Source organism: Styela clava, chromosome 1, assembly GCF_964204865.1.
Source record: "Styela clava chromosome 1, kaStyClav1.hap1.2, whole genome shotgun sequence".
NCBI classification, from domain to species: Eukaryota; Metazoa; Chordata; class Ascidiacea; order Stolidobranchia; family Styelidae; genus Styela; species Styela clava.
In genome coordinates, this window is record NC_135250.1 from 17,266,539 (window position 1) to 17,286,222 (window position 19,684).

General features: G+C 34.1%; 1 protein-coding gene across 8 annotated transcripts in view; it reads right to left on the reverse strand.

Moving 5' to 3' along the window:
- The window catches only part of LOC120337368 (tetratricopeptide repeat protein 17-like), a 52,185-nt gene extending 33,251 nt beyond the window's left edge, over positions 1 to 18,934 (reverse strand). For 7 of the 8 annotated variants that reach the window (XM_078110917.1, XM_078110937.1, XM_078110934.1 and 4 more), the window contains exons 1-11: positions 18,688 to 18,934; positions 16,255 to 16,335; positions 16,043 to 16,154; positions 14,667 to 14,734; positions 14,149 to 14,262; positions 13,666 to 13,785; positions 12,796 to 12,953; positions 10,528 to 10,624; positions 9,914 to 10,030; positions 9,523 to 9,706; positions 660 to 766 (exon numbers count right to left, since the gene is read on the reverse strand). In XM_078110917.1, the coding sequence (XP_077967043.1) occupies positions 660 to 766; positions 9,523 to 9,706; positions 9,914 to 10,030; positions 10,528 to 10,624; positions 12,796 to 12,953; positions 13,666 to 13,785; positions 14,149 to 14,262; positions 14,667 to 14,734; positions 16,043 to 16,154; positions 16,255 to 16,335; positions 18,688 to 18,792 (1,263 nt within the window). In that variant the 5' untranslated portion in view covers positions 18,793 to 18,934. Of the gene's footprint in view, positions 1 to 659; positions 767 to 9,522; positions 9,707 to 9,913; positions 10,031 to 10,527; positions 10,625 to 12,795; positions 12,954 to 13,665; positions 13,786 to 14,148; positions 14,263 to 14,666; positions 14,735 to 16,042; positions 16,155 to 16,254; positions 16,442 to 18,687 lie in introns of all 8 variants that reach the window. The other variant, XM_078110942.1, reaches the window with a different exon arrangement.
- Between the last annotated feature and the right edge of the window lie 750 nt (positions 18,935 to 19,684).

Consider the following 19,684-nt stretch of genomic DNA (forward strand, 5'->3'; position numbering starts at 1 on the left):
CATAAATGCATGAGGATCAAATATTTCACTTGGCCATTCCCATATTCAGATAATAAACGTATATAAAATTGCCTTTAAATTTTCAGCAATTTTATCTATGTTCGATCAAGATTCGTCTGAATATAGAGGTTTCATCTGCGGCGAGGACATGATACTGATACAATGATGGCACAATCTGAACTCAAGCTGTGAACGACCAGATGTGCAAATGTGCAATCTACCTTACGCAAAGCGTTACGCACGAAACGTCGGGTGAACGTTATCACCAAAATGTCATCTTCGCCCTTTGCATCGTTTTAGAAGCCGTTCCGTGGTGAATTCGAGGCAAAAATCTGTATTTTTGAAATACTAATAGTAATACCCTTTATTTGTATTCTCATTTTTACTAAATTAAATCGTACTCTCTGGGATTTTATTGCAGATCTTGGGATAATGAAATTAAGAGTTTCCCATACTCCTAATAACTAAATTATAGTATTTAAATCATTTTAAAAATCCCTAGTTGCAGCTAATGGATTGGAATGAACCACATTATAAATTTTTATTTATTTATTTATTAGAATTATTAGTTATTTTATTAAACAACGAGTTTAAATTAGCTGAAAATGACTGCTATTCGATAACTATTACATGAACAAAAGAAGATGATCTTAACTTACTATATTTGGAACCAAATCATCATCATGTTTTTCTTGATCCGCTTTAGGTAAATTACAGAACATAACAGGCCCGTTCTCATGTGATCGAACTTTACACAATTTATGATCTGATAAATAACAACAGAGTAATGCTCAAATGTATAGACAACACAAGTTTTTATTTGAAAACTTCATAAATTTATTTTTTAGGTTGTTAGTTATTGTTGGTGTAAATGTAATATTTCTTTAGTATTAGTGAAATGAAATAGATGATTCCATAGTTGAGAAAGCAAGGAATTTAAGTCCTAACAAAAACATTTCTCCAAAGCATGTCCGAAAGTTTTTTCAGTTTTACCACAGAACTATAAATAATAAGACGCTATATTGATCCAAATTTTTCTGTACAGCACACCTTGAACACTTACTGTTCAATGTAAAAATCTTCATTACGATTGGCAAATGTGTGGACATCTTATAAATACAAAGGGTAATAGTCTACCATAAATAAAACAAATCCAGCTGAATCTCGTCACTCCGTGACAAAAGTCTGCCATTTTTTAAAAATATTATTTTTCTGTACGTGAAGTACTATAATATTAGGTTTGAACTGCAAATTCTTCCGCTTTGCCCTCTACTCACTTAGGATCTTACCCACAAGGAAACTTCGACATGATTGAATGGCAATGGTAACTTTTTTAAAACAATCAGTGACCAAAATATTTGACCTAACATGTGCCGGTTTTGGACACTATGAACGAACTTATTGTAGACTACAATTGGAAAAAATATTTAATCTGTTGGAATGGCAAAATGCATTGTTTTGCAATATACGATAATAGACATTTTTGTAAAAGGCGTAAGTGAATTCAAATAATTCACAAACAATATTAAATCTCAAGTTTCAACATCGACATCTGGATTTTGGTTTATATCCATTTATCGAGTCAACTCATAGGATGCGAAAAACCATGAAATGTTAAAGGAATATGATGTGTCTGTCAAATATTGAAGATTGTTCCAATTAGAAAATGCCAGTGCGTCACTCATTGTCACCAATAATTATTTTCATGTGCCAACTATATCATAAAGCTGAAAAACGCAATACTGTGTTTGGGGCCTACCGCTTCTATGTGTGCTTTGCAAGCGAGAGACTTCAACGCAGGAGAAAATGCTTTTCTATGGTTAATAAATTAGATATCCAAGTTACAAAAATCGTTGCATGATGCGAAGATGCCAAAAACTGAATTGCATTACCGGACCCTCCAGATTCTGTATTTTAAATTGCCCATTCTTTGTCAAGTCACTACAATAAGATTCCAAATATATAGGAGTGAAATGGTTATGTCTGTTTCATATTGGCTGTGCAACATAGCTTCTTACTTAACTATATAGATTAATAAAATTAGTGCAATCGTTTAGCATATTAATATGAGGAAGACATAAGCAGAACGGCAAAAAAATATTATGTTTCCTAATTTTTTGTGTAAATGTTTTGTAATTTCAAACTAATAACCAATTTTGTCCTAATACAACAAATTGTTCAACATTCTTAATACCATTTTAATAATAAGGAATGCGACTAGTTCGACGCATGAAATCCAAATTGGGCTAAGTCCATTTTTCTAGTTTTGCGAAAAACGCAAATAATGTTTCATTTTTGTTTCTTTTTTTATTTCTCTAATACATTACATCAAGGATGTCTAGTTTTTATGGTCCACCAAAGTTACAATGAAGGCCATGTTTTGATGGTATAAAAAAATTTGTTTTCCCCCCAATTTTTTTTTTGTGGAGTTCTTTGGACTTAACCCTTTTTGGCTCTCAATTTTCTGGACTAAAAACAATTTTATTGGACTTAGGGCCCCTTTATTAGGTGTTATTATTAAGGCAACTTCTCACTGCTGACTGGCAACCTTTCCTGGTAAAGCTGGGGTGGGTAGCTTTTCTATATTCTGTATTTTTTTGTGTTGCTGGTCTTGCTGACTTTCGAACCAAAGAGTTAAGGTCAACTTTCTGGATCTCCTCATCCAAGTAACGGTACTTAAATTGCAATATACTATTGCCTGTAAAATTTTGGACCAATAGAGCCTTTCACCTGTCTGAGAGCCAGTTTGAATTGTGATATTGTTCTTCCAAATTCCAGCGTATTTAGGAAAGTCAGATGATGATTTGAAGTTAACGAAATCACCATGCTTCAGCAGAGCTATTTCGGGTTTTGTTTTTTTAAAAGCCATTGAAATGGCAGTTTCCCATTGGTCAGTCGTATAAACGTACAGCTCTTTCAATCACCGAATGGGCTGTGTCATTCTCATTTTGAGAATGACCTGTAATTAGAAAATTGAGTGTTATTTCATCAAAATGCAGCTCCTCTATAGCATAGAGTAACATCACAATCACATCTCTGTTATTATTTTGCCCACTGCAGCGGCCACAGAAAAGTTGCACAGTCTTCACTGTTGTGGTGAGAGTTGACAAGTATCGGAACACTGCAGTCGCTATTTCACAAGAGCCTTTTCGCCCCTCCACTTCATTCCAAAGATAGCAGCTGGTTTGCATGGACTGAATATCAGTAACTGTAAAGTTGAAATTTTTCAGCCTTTGTGTGTAGTAAAAGGATGACACTTGTCCATGTGGACAAAGAAGAGTTTTCTGAAGGTCAAAAGCTGCCACATGAAGTGAATAATCTTTTGTGGGTTTTTCTTTCATTATAGAACGCACCATGTCCTTTTCTTGGATATGCTTATTTTGATTTTCAAGATCTTCTTCAGTCAATAGAGATTTCGGCATATTTTGAAAGCTGGTGCATTGATCACACACATCCTTTTTAGGTCGATGAAACTTAAGATTGAATTTTACATTGAATGTGCGTAAATAAAAATCATATGATTCAACTGGAGAGCAGGGGCGGACACTTTCCATAATTTTGGGGGGGCGAACTTGGATCGCCTACCGAAAACGCCGCGCCGTGTATCTTCACGTAACAATAACCTGTCGATTTCATTCTCTAAGTATTAGCATGTCATTTTGCTACACATATTATATCGATTACCTAGGCTGCTTTGCTCGGACACGGAACTTGCACGTCACTGAACCAATTTCTTGAATTCCGCGAGAATTAGCCCACGGCTCTTGCTAACAAACAGAAAATAACAAATTTGAGGAGTCGTATTAGGTTATTGTTTCAATTCCTAGTTCTGCATAAAGCGCACTAACGCCGTTTCGTAAAATTAGAAATGCAAAACAAGGTAACAAGCTATTGTGCGAATTTTTTTCTAAATTTTACCAAGGAATTATCATTTGACTAGTAGAATTGCCATTATTGCCGATTTTATTAAATCATCATTTGAACTCGAAATAACATTCAGGATTCACGCAATGACTTTGCAGGGTTTTTCTTCATAATTTAATACGAAAATAAACAGGCACAAGTTCAGGCGCACAGCCAGGATTTAAAAAAAAAAAGTGGGGGTGGGGGGTCAAAGTCGGAACTTCCCATTGCCGTCTGCAACAAGCACCGCGATTACACGCTAGTTAAAAGAGCCGCCTATTTAAGCGTATGATTTTCAATCCCTGACAGCCAAGAGATTCTGAAATGTCCTTATATATTAATTTAATTGTGTGCAACGTAACTCGCGGTTGCGACTTCTTACGTCAAAATAAAAGTATTACTAAACTAAAGTACCACGGCGATATGTGGACATAAAAATATGAGATAAGCTGCCTGATGTATTTAATTTTGATACATATTTTTGCAATCTTCCGAACTCGTTATCGCCGTTACAAAAATCTCGATATCTGATATAAAATCCCATATAGTACAATTTTAATTCATACAATGAAAATAATTATAAAGTATACTAGTAAATCAAAAATACAAATTCACCGCCTCGAAATCCACGCGGAACAGTCGCCGTGATTACGCCACTTGTTAAAAGAGCCGACTTTTTCAACGAAAAATGATTTTTCACTTGTGCAAAGTAATCAATCAAAGACCGATAGGGGGATATTCAAAATGTCTTGATTTATTAATTTGATCGTCTTCAATTTAAACTGCGGTTGAGTCGACAACACAAGAGCCACTCTAAAACACCGCGGCAATTGCCACGGACATAAAAATGTGTGGTAAACTGCCCGTTTATATAGTGTTTTGATTCGTATTTTTGCTATTTTGCGAATTCGATAAATTTGAGATGTACTTGTAACACTGGCTCCGCTTAATCGCAATGTTGTCACTCCGATTATTTTTAAAGATAATCCTTTCGAAAAATCTGTAAATTTTCTGTCAATTCTCACGTAGTAAAAGTTATTTCAGTACAATAAAAATACATAAATAAATACAAAGAGTGATCGAATATACTTTAATTATCTTATATATCATCACAAACCAGGCGAAAAGTCGCGTTCTCAGCTTTGTTTAATGTTAACACGAAAATTTTCGACGTCAATTTAAAAGTAATGGATAAAAAGGCAAATCCCGCTCACAAATGACCATGTTTCGATTTTAGTGACGAAATGTTTTTAAAGGTCAAGCAAACATAATTTGTGCCGTAGGCACACGAAATTTTGCGATTTTCGATGCCTAGGAAAGCGTTTTTAGACTGTCACGGACCTCAACAAAACTTATATTGTTTACAGTTTTGTTTTTAGTATTTTATATTGCCGCTTTTCGACATAGTAAATGCTTTGATCTTTGCCCGCAAATTAGGTATGCTAGGCCTTGCACGAAATCCATAATGTGAAAAGATAAGTCCAGCGGTGAAAATTGTTTATAACAACTTTAGATCTAGTTATTTTTTAAGGATAATAATTAATTGTTGTAATGAAATACAGTTTGCCTCTTTCACTTCTCGCGCAAGTGACAACAAAAACACTATTGAAAGATTTTGACAATGAGAAAATCATATTAAATTGTACAAAATTGAATTAGTTGTGCAAAACCGTGGCGCATGATCGGCGGTGCGTTTGAAGACGAAGTTTTACCCGTGCGGGCGCGCATGTTTCACGAAAATGTGAAGTGCTCCGAAGGCGCTCTGGTCCACATTATTGTAAGAAAACGGTTATAATATCGGTAACTACTAACCGTTTAATTGTGCTTGACTATCGCACTTTTCGGAAATGATAATTTTGTAAGGCGGAAACAACATGTATTAAATTTATTTGCGAAATTATTGGGGGAGCGACCGCCTCCCTCGAGCCCCGGGTTTGAAAAATATTTGGTTGAAAGCGAAAAGCAAATTATGGTAAATACATCAGTGTTACTGCTACCAATTGGCATTCTAAAAAAAGTTCAGGCTTTTTTTTCTTTTCCTAGCCTCCAGCACATCAGGACTTTTAGCCTCTGTTGGACAATCTATTGACATAGTAGTAGACAATTTCACAATTTGATTCATATTCCACAGGAGTGAGGATCCAGGGGAATGATAGTCCTCATCAAAGTTTTCCCATACTTGACAATCTTTGAGAATTTTTGTTATGAAAAAGCAACCTTCATCTTTTTCCATTTCTCTTGCACTCGCTGATTCAATAGCACGATATTGTGCACTGAAAACTTTCTTTCCTGAATAAAGCAGGTACACTTCCTCCTCATTATGCAATCCAGGCTTATTACTACTGGGCTGCATACCACATGCTGAAATTGATGTCAAATCCACAATTTGCTGATCTGTGTCTGAATCACTGTCAGAGAAGTATATTCTCCAGTAGTGTTTATTTTTCTCTGGTATATCGACACCTCAAAATCAAACAGTGCTAAGTCCACTTTTCCAAAAAATGACATTTTTCAATTGCTGATTTTCCTGGACTTAGCTCTACATTTTGGTCTATTTGCCTTATCTCTAGGTGCTCTAGATCAGTGGTTCCCAACCGCCGGTCCGCAAAGCTTTTTTGCCGGTCCGCAAGAAATTTCGTTGTTTTTATGCCGTCTCAATCGCTTTACCGAAGACGAGTTTACGTTAGTTTATTACGCAATTTCTCTTCCGCCGTCATATTGGCGACTTCTTTCACGACATCTTGGCGCCGAGTAATCACACTTTTCGCTTTTTTGGCTCCGAATCATCGCGAATGCGCGGCATCAAATCTCGCAAGATTCAGAAACCTAAAAATCGGCACGCGTACTTTTTCTGTTCAGCATGCTTTTCCTAATTAACATTACCATTCATATAAAACGTTATGCATATTTCTTTGTTTAAACTCGAAAACAGTTAAAAACAGTATAATATTCCAGTAAGATATGTAGGCCTACTTGTTCCGACCCTGCAGGTGGTCACAAGACGCGCAAAAAAGCACGGGCCGCTGAGATCTTTTCCAGTATTTTGAGGCACAGTTGGATTTTGAGCCTGGTGCCAAGTTACCGACGACTTTGTCATTGTGATGTAAATTCAATTCGTTTGATGCGTCGATCAACTGCAGTGGCATTTACATGTTTTTCATGTGAGATGTTGTATGTGTGCCTTTCTTACATTCATAATGGGTGCCCAGCGCTGCATTTCATTACGCAAATATATTCATGTTTTACCCATTTCAATTTTTGGCCGGCGCATTATATGATATTTTTAAGTGTGCCTTTTTTCATCTAAAAGCATACTGAGTGCCCGACATTGCATTATATTACGCAAATATATGTTATTCTTTTCTGTTCCGGTCTTTTCAATTATTTGCCGGTCCGCGAGTACATTTAATTTAATTTTACCGGTCCGCCAGGGTAGAAAGGTTGGGAACCACTGCTCTAGATCTCAAGACAGCTATGGACATAACCCTGCTTTTTTTAGGGCATTTGAGAACTAAACAGAGCTGTGTCTACTATAGTGGACTTAGCTCTGGATAACTGCATTGTAAGTTGGGGCTAAGTCCGTTTTTTTAGACATAGCTCCTCTCAAAAAATATAATACAAAGCGCTAAGTCCATACCAGCCTCTATAAAAACTAATAAAAGGGCCCTAAGTCCAATAAATTGTTTCAGGTCCAGAAAATTGAGAGCCAAAAAGGGTTAAGTCCAAAAAAAAAAAACCAAAAAAAAATTGGGGCGGAGCACAAATTTTTTTATACCATCTAAATATGGCCTTCATTGTAACTTTGGTGAACCATAAAAACTAGACATCCTCGATGTAAGGTATTAGAGAAATAAAAAAAAGAAACAAAAAAAAAACGTTTTTTGCGTTTTTCTCAAAACTAGAAAAATGGACTTAGCCCAATTTGGATTTCATACGTCGATATATTCTGAATCATTGTCATCATCCACTGATATATCGGACTCTGAAAGAATATCACTTTCCTCAATCTGCTCTGGAATTTCTGCTTTAATAACGCAATCTAGCTCTTTTTCTGACAGAGAATATTTGACAAAGTCCCTATTAATTGAAGTGATTGTGTTGTCTAAGAGAAATTTCACTCTGTTCACTCTCTGTTGCTGTATATGCTCAATATTTCACCTCTTAGAATGGAGTTTTCTTTGTGCTGCAATGTTCTGCTATAACCAGGACTTGCTTCATCAAAATACGTTGCATACACAAACACTTCACTGCCTAGCACTGGGTTTTTCTCACATGCAGTCCAACTTCTAGTACCGCCATTATTTTGTTCAAGAGTCATAATTATTCTGTATTATAATATAGCTGATATCTAAGAGCTAGGCTATGTCTTGTTCTGAAAAATATTATGAAAAGAGCTAGACGATAATTATGGTTGAATGCAATTTACAAATTCAGGTAAGATGTCAACTTGACACTGTCAAGGGATACTATTTTCTATGTCTATAGGTTTGGACTGAGACAATAATCATATTCTGGCTAGATTTCTTATCAGATGCGATATCATAACTGAATAAAGTCCTCTGGCTGGTTCACACTGGTCTTGTTTGAAAGATAAATTTCCGACTCGAAATTTCCATAATTCTGTAAATATTAATTTTTTAAAAACAGCAGTTTGAAAGTGGTTATGGCAATAAATTACAACTCACACATTTCCTCTACTGTAAACATAAGAAACAGCTAACACTGAGCTATGACTGAGAGCTGGTATGGACTTAGCGCCTTGTATTATATTTATTTCAAATTTTTGGACAGAGCTATGTCCAAAAAACGGACTTAGCCCCGACTTACAATGCACTTATTCAAAGCTAAGTCCACTAAGTAGACACAGCTCTGTTTAGTTCTCAAATGCCCTAAAAAAAGCAGGGTTATGTCCATAGCTATCTTGAGATTTGAGCACCTAGAGATAAGGCAAATAGCACAGAATGTAGAGCTAAGTCCAGGAAAATCAGCAGTTGAAAAATGTCATTTTGGGAAAGTGGGCTTAGTACTGTTTGGTTTTGATGCGTCGAATTGTTGGGCTGTATAATTGGGTTGCTTCCTGAAAAATGTTTGTTGTACAATAAATTTTGCATAAATGTAGAGATTAATATCTCTAGAATACAGAGACAAGTTATTATCATTGATATGCCATGGAGCTTTTAACAAAATTTGGTTGATATATCGCAGTCATTTTATGCATTCAACTTTTTGTCACTCCGTGACATCACTTGTTTTGTCTTGCCATTTGAAAAATATTTGGTTGAAAGCGAAAAGCAAATTAAGGTAAATACATCAGTGTTACTGCTACCAATTGGCATTCTAAAAAAAGCAAACCACCAAGACTCTGATATAGTAAAATTGATTAAATGTGTGAATTGCTGTATATAGGTTTTATTGTTATAAATGGGCTCAAACACATCAAAATCACAAATTACCAATTAATTATTTTAACACTGTATCTACAAACCTTCTTAGACTCACAAAATATATTTGAGCCTTGAACTACTTGTGTTCCGTAGTTTGGACACCTCTGGTTTATAATAATATGATACACAATTCAAAAGACTTGACAAAATCTGTGCTCATGAAACTTTTGCTCACCAAATTTTCCCTCTTTGATTAGAAATTGCATGAGAAGAAAATGCATGTTAATTTGTTCCTGCCTTGTGAGTTGAAGTTTCTCAATGTTTTGATAGATCTCAATATATTTTTTATGTTTTTCTTGGTATGCTTCTAATTCACGAAGAGTTCTCTGAAGACTTTCATGCTGGGCTTCGAGCTTGAGCTGAAATGACAAACGGATATGATATATTTTGCATATTTCCCATTTTAGTACAGTATTTAAATTTAGTATAAAATCCAAACAGTCCTTTCAAGAAGGGACCGTACAAGCAGAGCAAGCACTTAGATGTAAAAATAGACTGGAAGCATTTTATATCTAACACCAGATATAGGTGATTGGAGTTGAGTGATTGATACCATGACACCATACCTGTAACTTATATTGACATTTGACTGCATTGAGTCTTTTCTTTGCCGCACCGAACTCTGGTTGTCCTTTCAATGTTTTCTCATAATGAGAAATGGAAGGAACAAATTCTCCGAGAGCCTAATTATAGAAAAGAAGGGGGCATTTTCACTATCCTGACCACTTCTACAAGACAACAGCTTTGTTATTAAAAGATGAGGAATAAGGCATAATTAGACATATTTCGAACTTATACTGAAATATACATTGGTTAGATACCAATGTTTTCGGATAACCTTCTAAATTAACAAAAAGCTTATTAAATTCAGTTGGCTACAATTTTTCTGTGCGAAAGAGACTTCACATGATTTGTAAATGTTTTTAAAAAAGCCGTTTGCAATTGCTGGACAATTTTCGAGGGGTGGAAGTGTTTGGAATTGGATTCAATCAAATTTGTCCAACTCAGCATAAGATTATATGCTGTAGGTTAGTTGGCCATTCAAAACCTCTGAAACAGGTAAAAATACAAATGATTTACCTTGGACTTATGATAAGTAAAAATAACAGATGTTATCAAATGACCTACATTCTGTACTGTAAAAACTCGAATTAGATTTGGACTCGAGACATATACTTACAGCATAAATGCTTCCAAGTGTAAAATGAATGACATTCAGACTAGATATTTCCAGTGCATCTTCCAATACAGTTGAAGCATTTGTCGAATAACGAGACCTACAAGAAAAATTGGAAATTTAAATAAAGTAAGATTTTCAACAAAAAAGATTTGATGAAACTACATTTGAGTAGAAAGTCTAGTTAGTTAATAAGGTGCATAAGAACAGAAACTCTCTTTTACAAGTGTGAAAAGCAGTTTACGTCACAAAACTTCTTTTCGGGACTATTTCTCTGCTATCAGAAATAATATCAAGGGGGGCTAAATATTGAACATTACAGAAATTGTGAATTCGTGAGTTATTATACGTTTATCGGTGGCGAGGTTCTAAAGACAAAAGAAGGAGTAAAACCACGATCTAAATTTGATTGAAAAGCGGAATTATAAAATACTGAAAATAAAACCGTAAACAATATAAGTTTTGTTGAGTCCCGCGACAATCTAAACACGCTTTTCTAGTCGCAAAATCGCAAAATTTCATGTGCCTACGGCGCACATTATGTTTGGTCGCCGTTTAGGAACATACCGTCACTAAAATCGAAACACGTTTAATTGTGGGTGGGATTTGCCTTTTATCCATTACTTTAAAATTTTCGTAGAAAATTTTCGTGTTATCATTAAACAAGATTGAAAACGCGATTTTTTCCCGGTTTGTGTTGATATATAAGATAATTAATCCGAAGTATATCCATCAATTTTTATTGTACTGAAATAATTTTACACCGTGAGAATCTACAGCAGATTTACGGATTTTTCAGGAGGTTTTATCTTTAAAAATAATCGGAGTGTCAGCATTGCGATTGAACGGAGTCAATGTTACAAGCACATCTCAAATTTGTCGAATTTGCAAAATAGAAAAAATACGGATCAAAACAATCCATAATAGGCGACGGCCAGTTACCACAATTTTTTATTTTTATGTCAGCAAATGGCCGAGGTATTTTAAAATTGTGAATTGTAAAAAATTGTTTTGTTTTGTCGACGCAAACGCTGGTTAAATTGAAGACAATTAAATTAATAAAGCAAGACATTTTAAATATGCCCTTATCGGTCACGAATTGATTACTTTGCACAACAGAAAAATTATTTTTCGTTGTAAACGTCGGCTCTTTTAACAAGTGGCGTAATCGCGGCGATGAATATGTATTTTTGATTTAACGATATACTTCATATGCATTTTCATTGTACGAAATAAAATTGTACTTTTCGGGATTTTATATCAGTTATTGAGATTTTTCTAACGGCGATAACGAGTTGGCAAGATTCCAAAAATACGAATTAAAATTAAATACACCGTTTATCTCATATTTTTATGTCCACCGATCGCCGTGGCATTTCAGAGAACTAATGTTTTAATTCTGACGTAAGAAGAAGCAACCGCGAGTTACGTTGGACACAATTAAATTAATATATAAAGACATTTTAGAATTTTGTAGTTGTCAGGGATTGAATATTCCCCGCGACAAGAATAATCATTATACGCTGAAAAGACGTCACTTTAACGAGCGCGTAATGCGAAGACTGTTACAGACCGCAATGGGAATTTATGATTATGAAACCCCCCTTTTGAAAACCCTGGCTGCGCGCCTGCATAGAATATAAACATAGAATGTCAATGTATATTCATGGAATTATTGGACTATAAAATGCAGGAGTCCCGATGAAAAGTGATTTGATTGGATTTATTTATTTTACAAGATTCCATAATTTAAATGAGGGTCTTTTCGGTTACGCCGAGAGACTTTAATTGCTCAAAATGAAAACCAGGCATTTAATTGAACTATTGAATATGAATGATTCTGAATTGATTGAAATATTCAACTTGTTTTGGACACGCCCATACTCAGTTTAGAATATATATATATATATATATAAATATGGGAATAAATAAAATAATCATAATCAAGATGTCCAGAAAAACTCAAAATTGTGTTTTATGTCGTACCTGTAAGCTCGAGTAGATCAGCACTTTTGAACAATCAATTTGGAATCTCATAGGAAAGTATGGTTTAATGTTGTGTAACTCTAAACTAGGTTCTGTAACATCATACTTTTTAGTATAGGTAAGATATAAGACTACAGGAAAATGAGTCAAATTGGGACGCTGATTGCTTGCGCAAAAGGTTTCCTTAAAAAAAATAACCATAACATACCATTGTATATTCATATATATAAACACGTAAATTTATTATTCTTAGAACCCAATCAATAGTAATCATAAAACTGTTACCTGTGCAGAACGTTGGCGAGATTGACAAGAGCAACATCTTTATAATCATTTGGAGAGAAATGTAAAGCTCTTCGAACACATTCTATTGCTTTCTCTGCATCTCCCTTCATTCTCCAATACAGAGTTGCAATATTGTATGCAACCCAAGATGTGGAATTCTAGAAATTTGCATTGAATATTGTATACATGTCAGACTTGGTTGTTAGGCAAAACAGTGCTAATACCTAATGCCATTTATGAAGTGTATAAATGTGTAATTACGGTAGGTGTATATTTAAATATAAAAGAATTCTGGACAATATGTCACAAACAAAAAGGGGAGACATTATAGTCTACCAGGAATTGCCAAAATCAAATATTGTAACTTACTATTCTGAATAAATTATGGAATGAAATTTCTAAATATGAAATATGAATTTGGCTACATTTATTGAGGAAAAATTCAAGAAAATCGTTGTGAATTCGTAGCAATTGGATTTGGAAATGCAGAACAGTTAAGATATATTGTGGTTTGGATTGATATTCAATTTCTACATGGTGAAAAATTACATTGATACTAGAACAATTCGGTGATCAAAAAAGTATTATAGTCAAAAATAGTTGTTTAAGTGCAAGTTTGTTTAATATTTTGGGATTTTGGAAAAAGTAAGAACTAGTTGAAAAATATTTACCATTGTTTCGTGCAGCGGAAAAGTAGCTGGACATCAATCCTGAACGAATTATGTTCGAGGTACCAGTGTAGTTTTTTTTTTAGTCTGACCAATTGATGTCAAATAATCAAAAAGACAAAGTTTCAATTTATCAAATTTAAAAGTGCAGAGGAATTCTATAATAGAATAGAAGCAAACATCCTAGACTAATCAAACTTACCTTTTTCAATGCATCATTAATGGCATTTGCTAGTTCATTTTCATTCTCCATATACTTCATTGTTGTTTTCAATCCAGATTCAGCTTGATATGAGTGAAGATATTCACGATTCTTCACTCCCTGAATAATGTTCATCTTAAATATTACTGAATTAAGGAAATTTTTTAAAAAATTGCCACTTTTGCATTTAAAATCTGACAATATTACCAAGACAACTCCATTCAACTCTCCAGAAACAAAACAAAATCAATCGAAATATTATTTATTCTGACTTTCCTATATTTCTTTTAAATACAATTCATTTAAACAGTTATTGATTCAGGCAAATTTCTCCGTTGAATATACCCAAAATCAGAACAATATTTAATATTCATAATAAACATTTTTTTTTAATTTTATTTGAAATAGTCAATGATGACTACTACCTCATATTTTCTAGATATTTCCAATTCTACAAAGATGCTAGTTGTGAATATACCATACCTCCAGATAATCGTACACCTTCTCACTTGGTTGTAAATCATAATATTTAGCGCAGTCTGGTTTCAGAAGATATGTTCCTGTCTCTGGATTGGAGAAATCGATGAGATCCGATACCTTAAATATGTTATAAACCTTTGCAGTATGGCAATTGTTAGACATGCTGCCAAGGGGCAATAATAATCAATGGCCATCAATATAAGAAACGAATTGAATGCCAAAATCGATATGAAATTGATTTAATTGCATTCAATATAGTAAACTTTTTTCATTTCACAAAAAATTTACAATGTCAGATACAAAAAAGACTTCCTTTACAACGTCAGATACAAAAAGACTTCATTTAATTCTATAACTTTTCACAGAATTCACAAAATAGATACAAGTCCTCATATTTTATTTTTTTCAGTATTCTAGAATTCTGCTTTGTAAATATTAATTATGATTTAAAAAAATCATAAATAGATTCTTTTTAAAGCAAAATAAGAAAAAATTATAAAATGAACTTGACAAATACTAACCTGGATATCTTTATTCTCTATTGGAAGAACAGAACTTACAAAAAGATCAAAATCTCCAAGTTGTTGACCTTAAATAAAAATAAAATTACTGATGAAACTTAGCAAAACCAATTTTCCTGACATCTTGAAATATTGATAGCAACAGTTTTAAAAATTACTAATATAAAATAATTTGGGCACACAAACTTTACCAACAAACCATATATTTTTTCTGCAGTAGCAAAATTTCGTGTGCCTACGGCACATTATGTTTGGTCGCCTTTTAGGAACATACCGTCACTAAAATCGAAACACGTTTAATTGTGGGTGGGATTAGCCTTTTATCCATTACTTTAAAATTTTCGTAGAAAATTTTCGTGTTATCATTAAACAAGATTGAAAACGCGATTTTTTCCCGGTTTGTGATGATATATAAGATAATTAATCCGAAGTATATCCATCAATTTTTATTGTACTGAAATAAATTTTACTCCATGAGAATTTACAGCAGATTTACGGATTTTTCAGGAGGTTTTATCTTTAAAAATAATCGGAGTGTCAGCATTGCGATTGAACGGAGTCAATGTTACAAGCACATCTCAAATTTGCAAAATAGAAAAAATACGGATCAAAACAATATATAATAGGCGACGGGCAGTTACCACAAATTTTTATTTTTATGTCGGCAAATGGCCGAGGTATTTTAAAATTGTGAATTGTAAAAAATTGTTTTGTTTTGCCGACGCAAACGCTGGTTAAATTGAAGACAATTAAATTAATAAAGCAAGACATTTTAAATATGCCCTTATCGGTCACGATTTAATTACTTTGACCAACAGAAAAATTTTTCGTTGTAAACGTCGGCTCTTTTAACAAGTGGCGTAATCGCGGCGATGAATATGTATTTTTGATTTAACGATATACTTCATATGCATTTTCATTGTACGAAATAAAATTGTACTTTTCAGGATTTTATATCAGTTATTGAGATTTTTCTAACGGCGATAACGAGTTGGCAAGATTCCAAAAATACGAATTAAAATTAAATACACCGTTTATCTCATATTTTTATGTCTACTGATCGCCGTGGCATTTCAGAGAACTAATGTTTTAATTTTGACGTAAGAAGAAGCAACCGCGAGTTACGTTGGACACAATTAAATTAATATATAAAGACATTTTAGAATTTTGTAGTTGTCAGAGATTGAATATTTCACGCGACAAGAATAATCATTATACGCTGAAAAGACGACCCTTTAACGAGCGCGTAATGCGAAGACTGTTACAGACCGCAATGGGAATTTATGATTCAGTAGGCTATGTATTTCGGAATGGAAAATTATTAGATTTTATCCACTTATGCTGAATCAATTATTTTGATATTGATGATGTTTTACCAGCTGCTTTACAATCTTCATCTTTCTTATAGTGCTTTTCTTCCAAGTCAAATTGTTTGTCTTCATTATCCTCAATATCTTTCTTTTCAACCATGAGAACTTCTTTAATTTTCTGGAGCACAGGAATGGTATTTAGAAATGATCACACATGATGCACAAAGATTATTGAATTAAACAATTAGGAATGAAGAAGGTAAAATAGTAATAGTTACCCGCATTTCAACAAAATTCTTTTCCTGTTTCATGAAGGCAACGAGGTCATGGGGTTGCTTGATGACAAATGCAGATTCCAACTGAAATAATGATAAATTTTAAATATCCCTCATTGCATTCCTGCAGGCATTGCCTCGGTCGGGAAGATCGACCTTCAAAAAATGGAAGCTCCTTGCATAGACCGGTCTTAAAAGTGAAAATTATATTCATAATTCTGGTTCAAAAGGATGTAATCCAATAAAAAAACAGTGCAATAACTTGCAGATTTGTCATTTTTGCTCATTGGATCATTATCGGCCTCTTCTTGAATTTCCCTACTTATTAGCATTTTTAGCAAAAGCATTTTACATTAACATTTAAATCAGGTCACGTCGATAACCTGTTGTAAAATTTAAGACTTGGTTTAGATACAAAGTTCAATCTGTCATTATCGATAACACAACTATATCACCTTTTAATTACTAGAATGTATGAATTATCACACAATAGGGATTGATATTCTAAATAATCATGCCACAGAACTGATCCTTTGTAAAATGATTAGCCAAAGTAAGTGGTTAATATATCATAATATCAGATAGATCAAAGCCATGACCAGCTGGCAATGTGCTACTTTATTATGTGTCAAAATCTAACAATGACATAAGGAAGTTATCATGTATCTGCAAAAACTTATAAAAAGGAAGCTTGATCCATGCGAACTACCTAAAGCACAATTTTTGCTTACGTTGAACTATTTTATTTTGTAGTTCAATTCAAATGAGTTCAGCATCAGTTTCCAGTAAATCTAAGCAATCAATGATTGAATGATATTATACAGAACATAGAAAACGCAATTAAGTTGTAATAATACACAAGGAGTTCAGTATCTCTTATTTCTTTATTCAATACAACAAGAGCTGAATAAATAATAAATATTTGTCAACTGAAAACTACTAAAAATTTAAAACGAGAATATCGGTCAGAGGCCGAAGACTTATCGATCGAAAGTTAGGGGATCCCCCAAAAAAGCGCTCTTACTCCAAAGTGACACCTTATGTCCCATCACTAATTAATTAATAACCTGCTAATTATAGGACATAATTCATCCAAAATCAATAGGCTTCTGGTACGACATAATGATGAATGCACATGCAAAATCTGGAGCAGATTCAATCTCGCTTTCGTGAGATATCGCGTGCATCTAACAGACAGATAGACAAACAAACAGACAGACAAATACCTATCAACATACTTACTGATTAAAATCGATAAGTAATAATTACCCCTTTAGTTAAAAAAACAAGTTTTTCAGAAAAAAAAATAATTAAACGACAATTAAGCAATCCATCAAGAAGTCCATTTCAGGTCTGGAACCTGATAAAATATGCTATAAAAAGTCCGTGTGTGTTAAAATATGAAATTGCTATTCTAGAGGCAAATTTTAAAAAAAGAAGCAATACTTCTTGTCATATAGCCTATCCTTGAGTTTAAGATGCATTCGCGCAAATTCATAGGGCAACCCAACACAAGTGTCTAGGCCAGGGATGCACAACCTTTTTGCTATTGGCGGCCACATTGCATTTATTTGTATTCAATACAGCCTTCAGGGTGTTGAGCGCAAATGAGCGCGTCCAAGGCGCGCAAAATGTTTTTGGCTTTTATGACGTCATAACCGGGTATTTGACCCATGCGACAAGTGCAGTTTCAAGTATTTTGTGGTGTCTAGAGCTGCCACAAAACCATAGCGGGATTTCCAAATCATGGCCGCTACGATCAAACCCACGGCGAGCGACTTTTTAGCTGCCACAAACCAATAGCAAGCTGCCGTGTTTACGGCAGCAAATCAAATACCATCAACTTTGCTGCCGTAACCACGGCATGTCGGCTGTAATAGCAGGGCTGCCTCTGATGGTGATAAATATTGGGTAAGTTATACAATTTTGATGTATTTGGTGTTAGGTTTAGATTTAAGGGGATATAATTCCGCATGATGAACTAAAATATTGTACATGATTTTTTTAAATATTCCGGTAATAGCGCGATAAAACCATGGCAAGAGACGCCGCGGTATGTTCGTGGCAGGAGCTGCCATGAAGTGGTAAGAACTGTGCCTCCCATGCGAGGTGCAGTCTGCCCAATTATGAAGTACGGTATGTAGGACTACTTCTAGGTATAATATTCACATTTTAAACGGATTTTTCTTCCCCAACAGCAAATACACCATCCAGATTGTGACGCATCGTGTCGTCTGATTTTTTTGCAGTGCTTCTGTTTTGCTTCAATATATGCCAGCAGAGCCGCCAAATCCTATATTTTGAATTTTTTTTTTTTTGTTGTTTATAGGAATTTGGATATTATTGTATATTATATGCGACCGCATTATTTTTTCACGGCGGCCGCAGGTTGTGCACCGTTGATCTAGTCTAGACAATTGAAACTTTTTTAAATACCTGTTCTTGAACTTTTCCTTCTTCAGTCACAACCCAATGTGTACTTGCTCTTACAGACGAGAGAAGTAAACTCCATATAAATACTACAACCATTGGTGCTGCCATTTTTGCAAGATTGTCCTAGACCAGTTACAAGCACCTAGATTTGGTTTCAATCAGTTTCCCAAAGACATTATTATTTTTAATACATTCCATTCATTAGTTATATTGCTATAAAAATGTAAAAAGATTACATAATAAACATAATACTGTATATATATAAGGGTGTGATATATTGTGATTATCATGACACATAATATTTTTATAGAAGTACATTTAAGGCAAGTTAATGTTTATCATGAAGGAATGAAGAATAAATACATTTAAAATTTGAATACATCATTATAAATGAATGACATTTTCTTTTTTGACCTGAGAGGTACATCAAAATATGAAAATAATTTTTTATAAAAATCAGAAGTAGAACCACCTAATAATAGACTTTACATCAGCCAAACAATGCAATGTTTGAATGACCTATTAATTGAAAAAAACATACTCTGTCCTTTGACCAGTATTTCCAAGGACAAACAATGGCGCTCCCGTACTATGTGCAACAAGATGGCGGAAACCTGGACATAGTAATATGTGTATCAGGTTCGGGTTAGGCCATAGTTTTATTCCACTTTTCCTTATTTTAGTTCTATTATGAGTTCAGAGACTAGCCAAGTGACTCCCATAGTATTTGTACCTGAAACTATGGCCTAACCCTAACCTGATAGTTGATACACATACTACGTTCCGGTATCCGCCATCTTGTTGCACATGCTACGGGAGTACCCAAATAATATGAGAACAATCAAATAAATTCAATTCACCCAACTCAAAAATTAATGAACAATCATAAAATCAAAGCTAAAGATATGATAATATGATAATCAAAAGGTTTAATCAACATTAACAGTTTTAACTCAGATGCAAATGTACAAAATCAGCAAGTAATTGTTGAGAATAGACT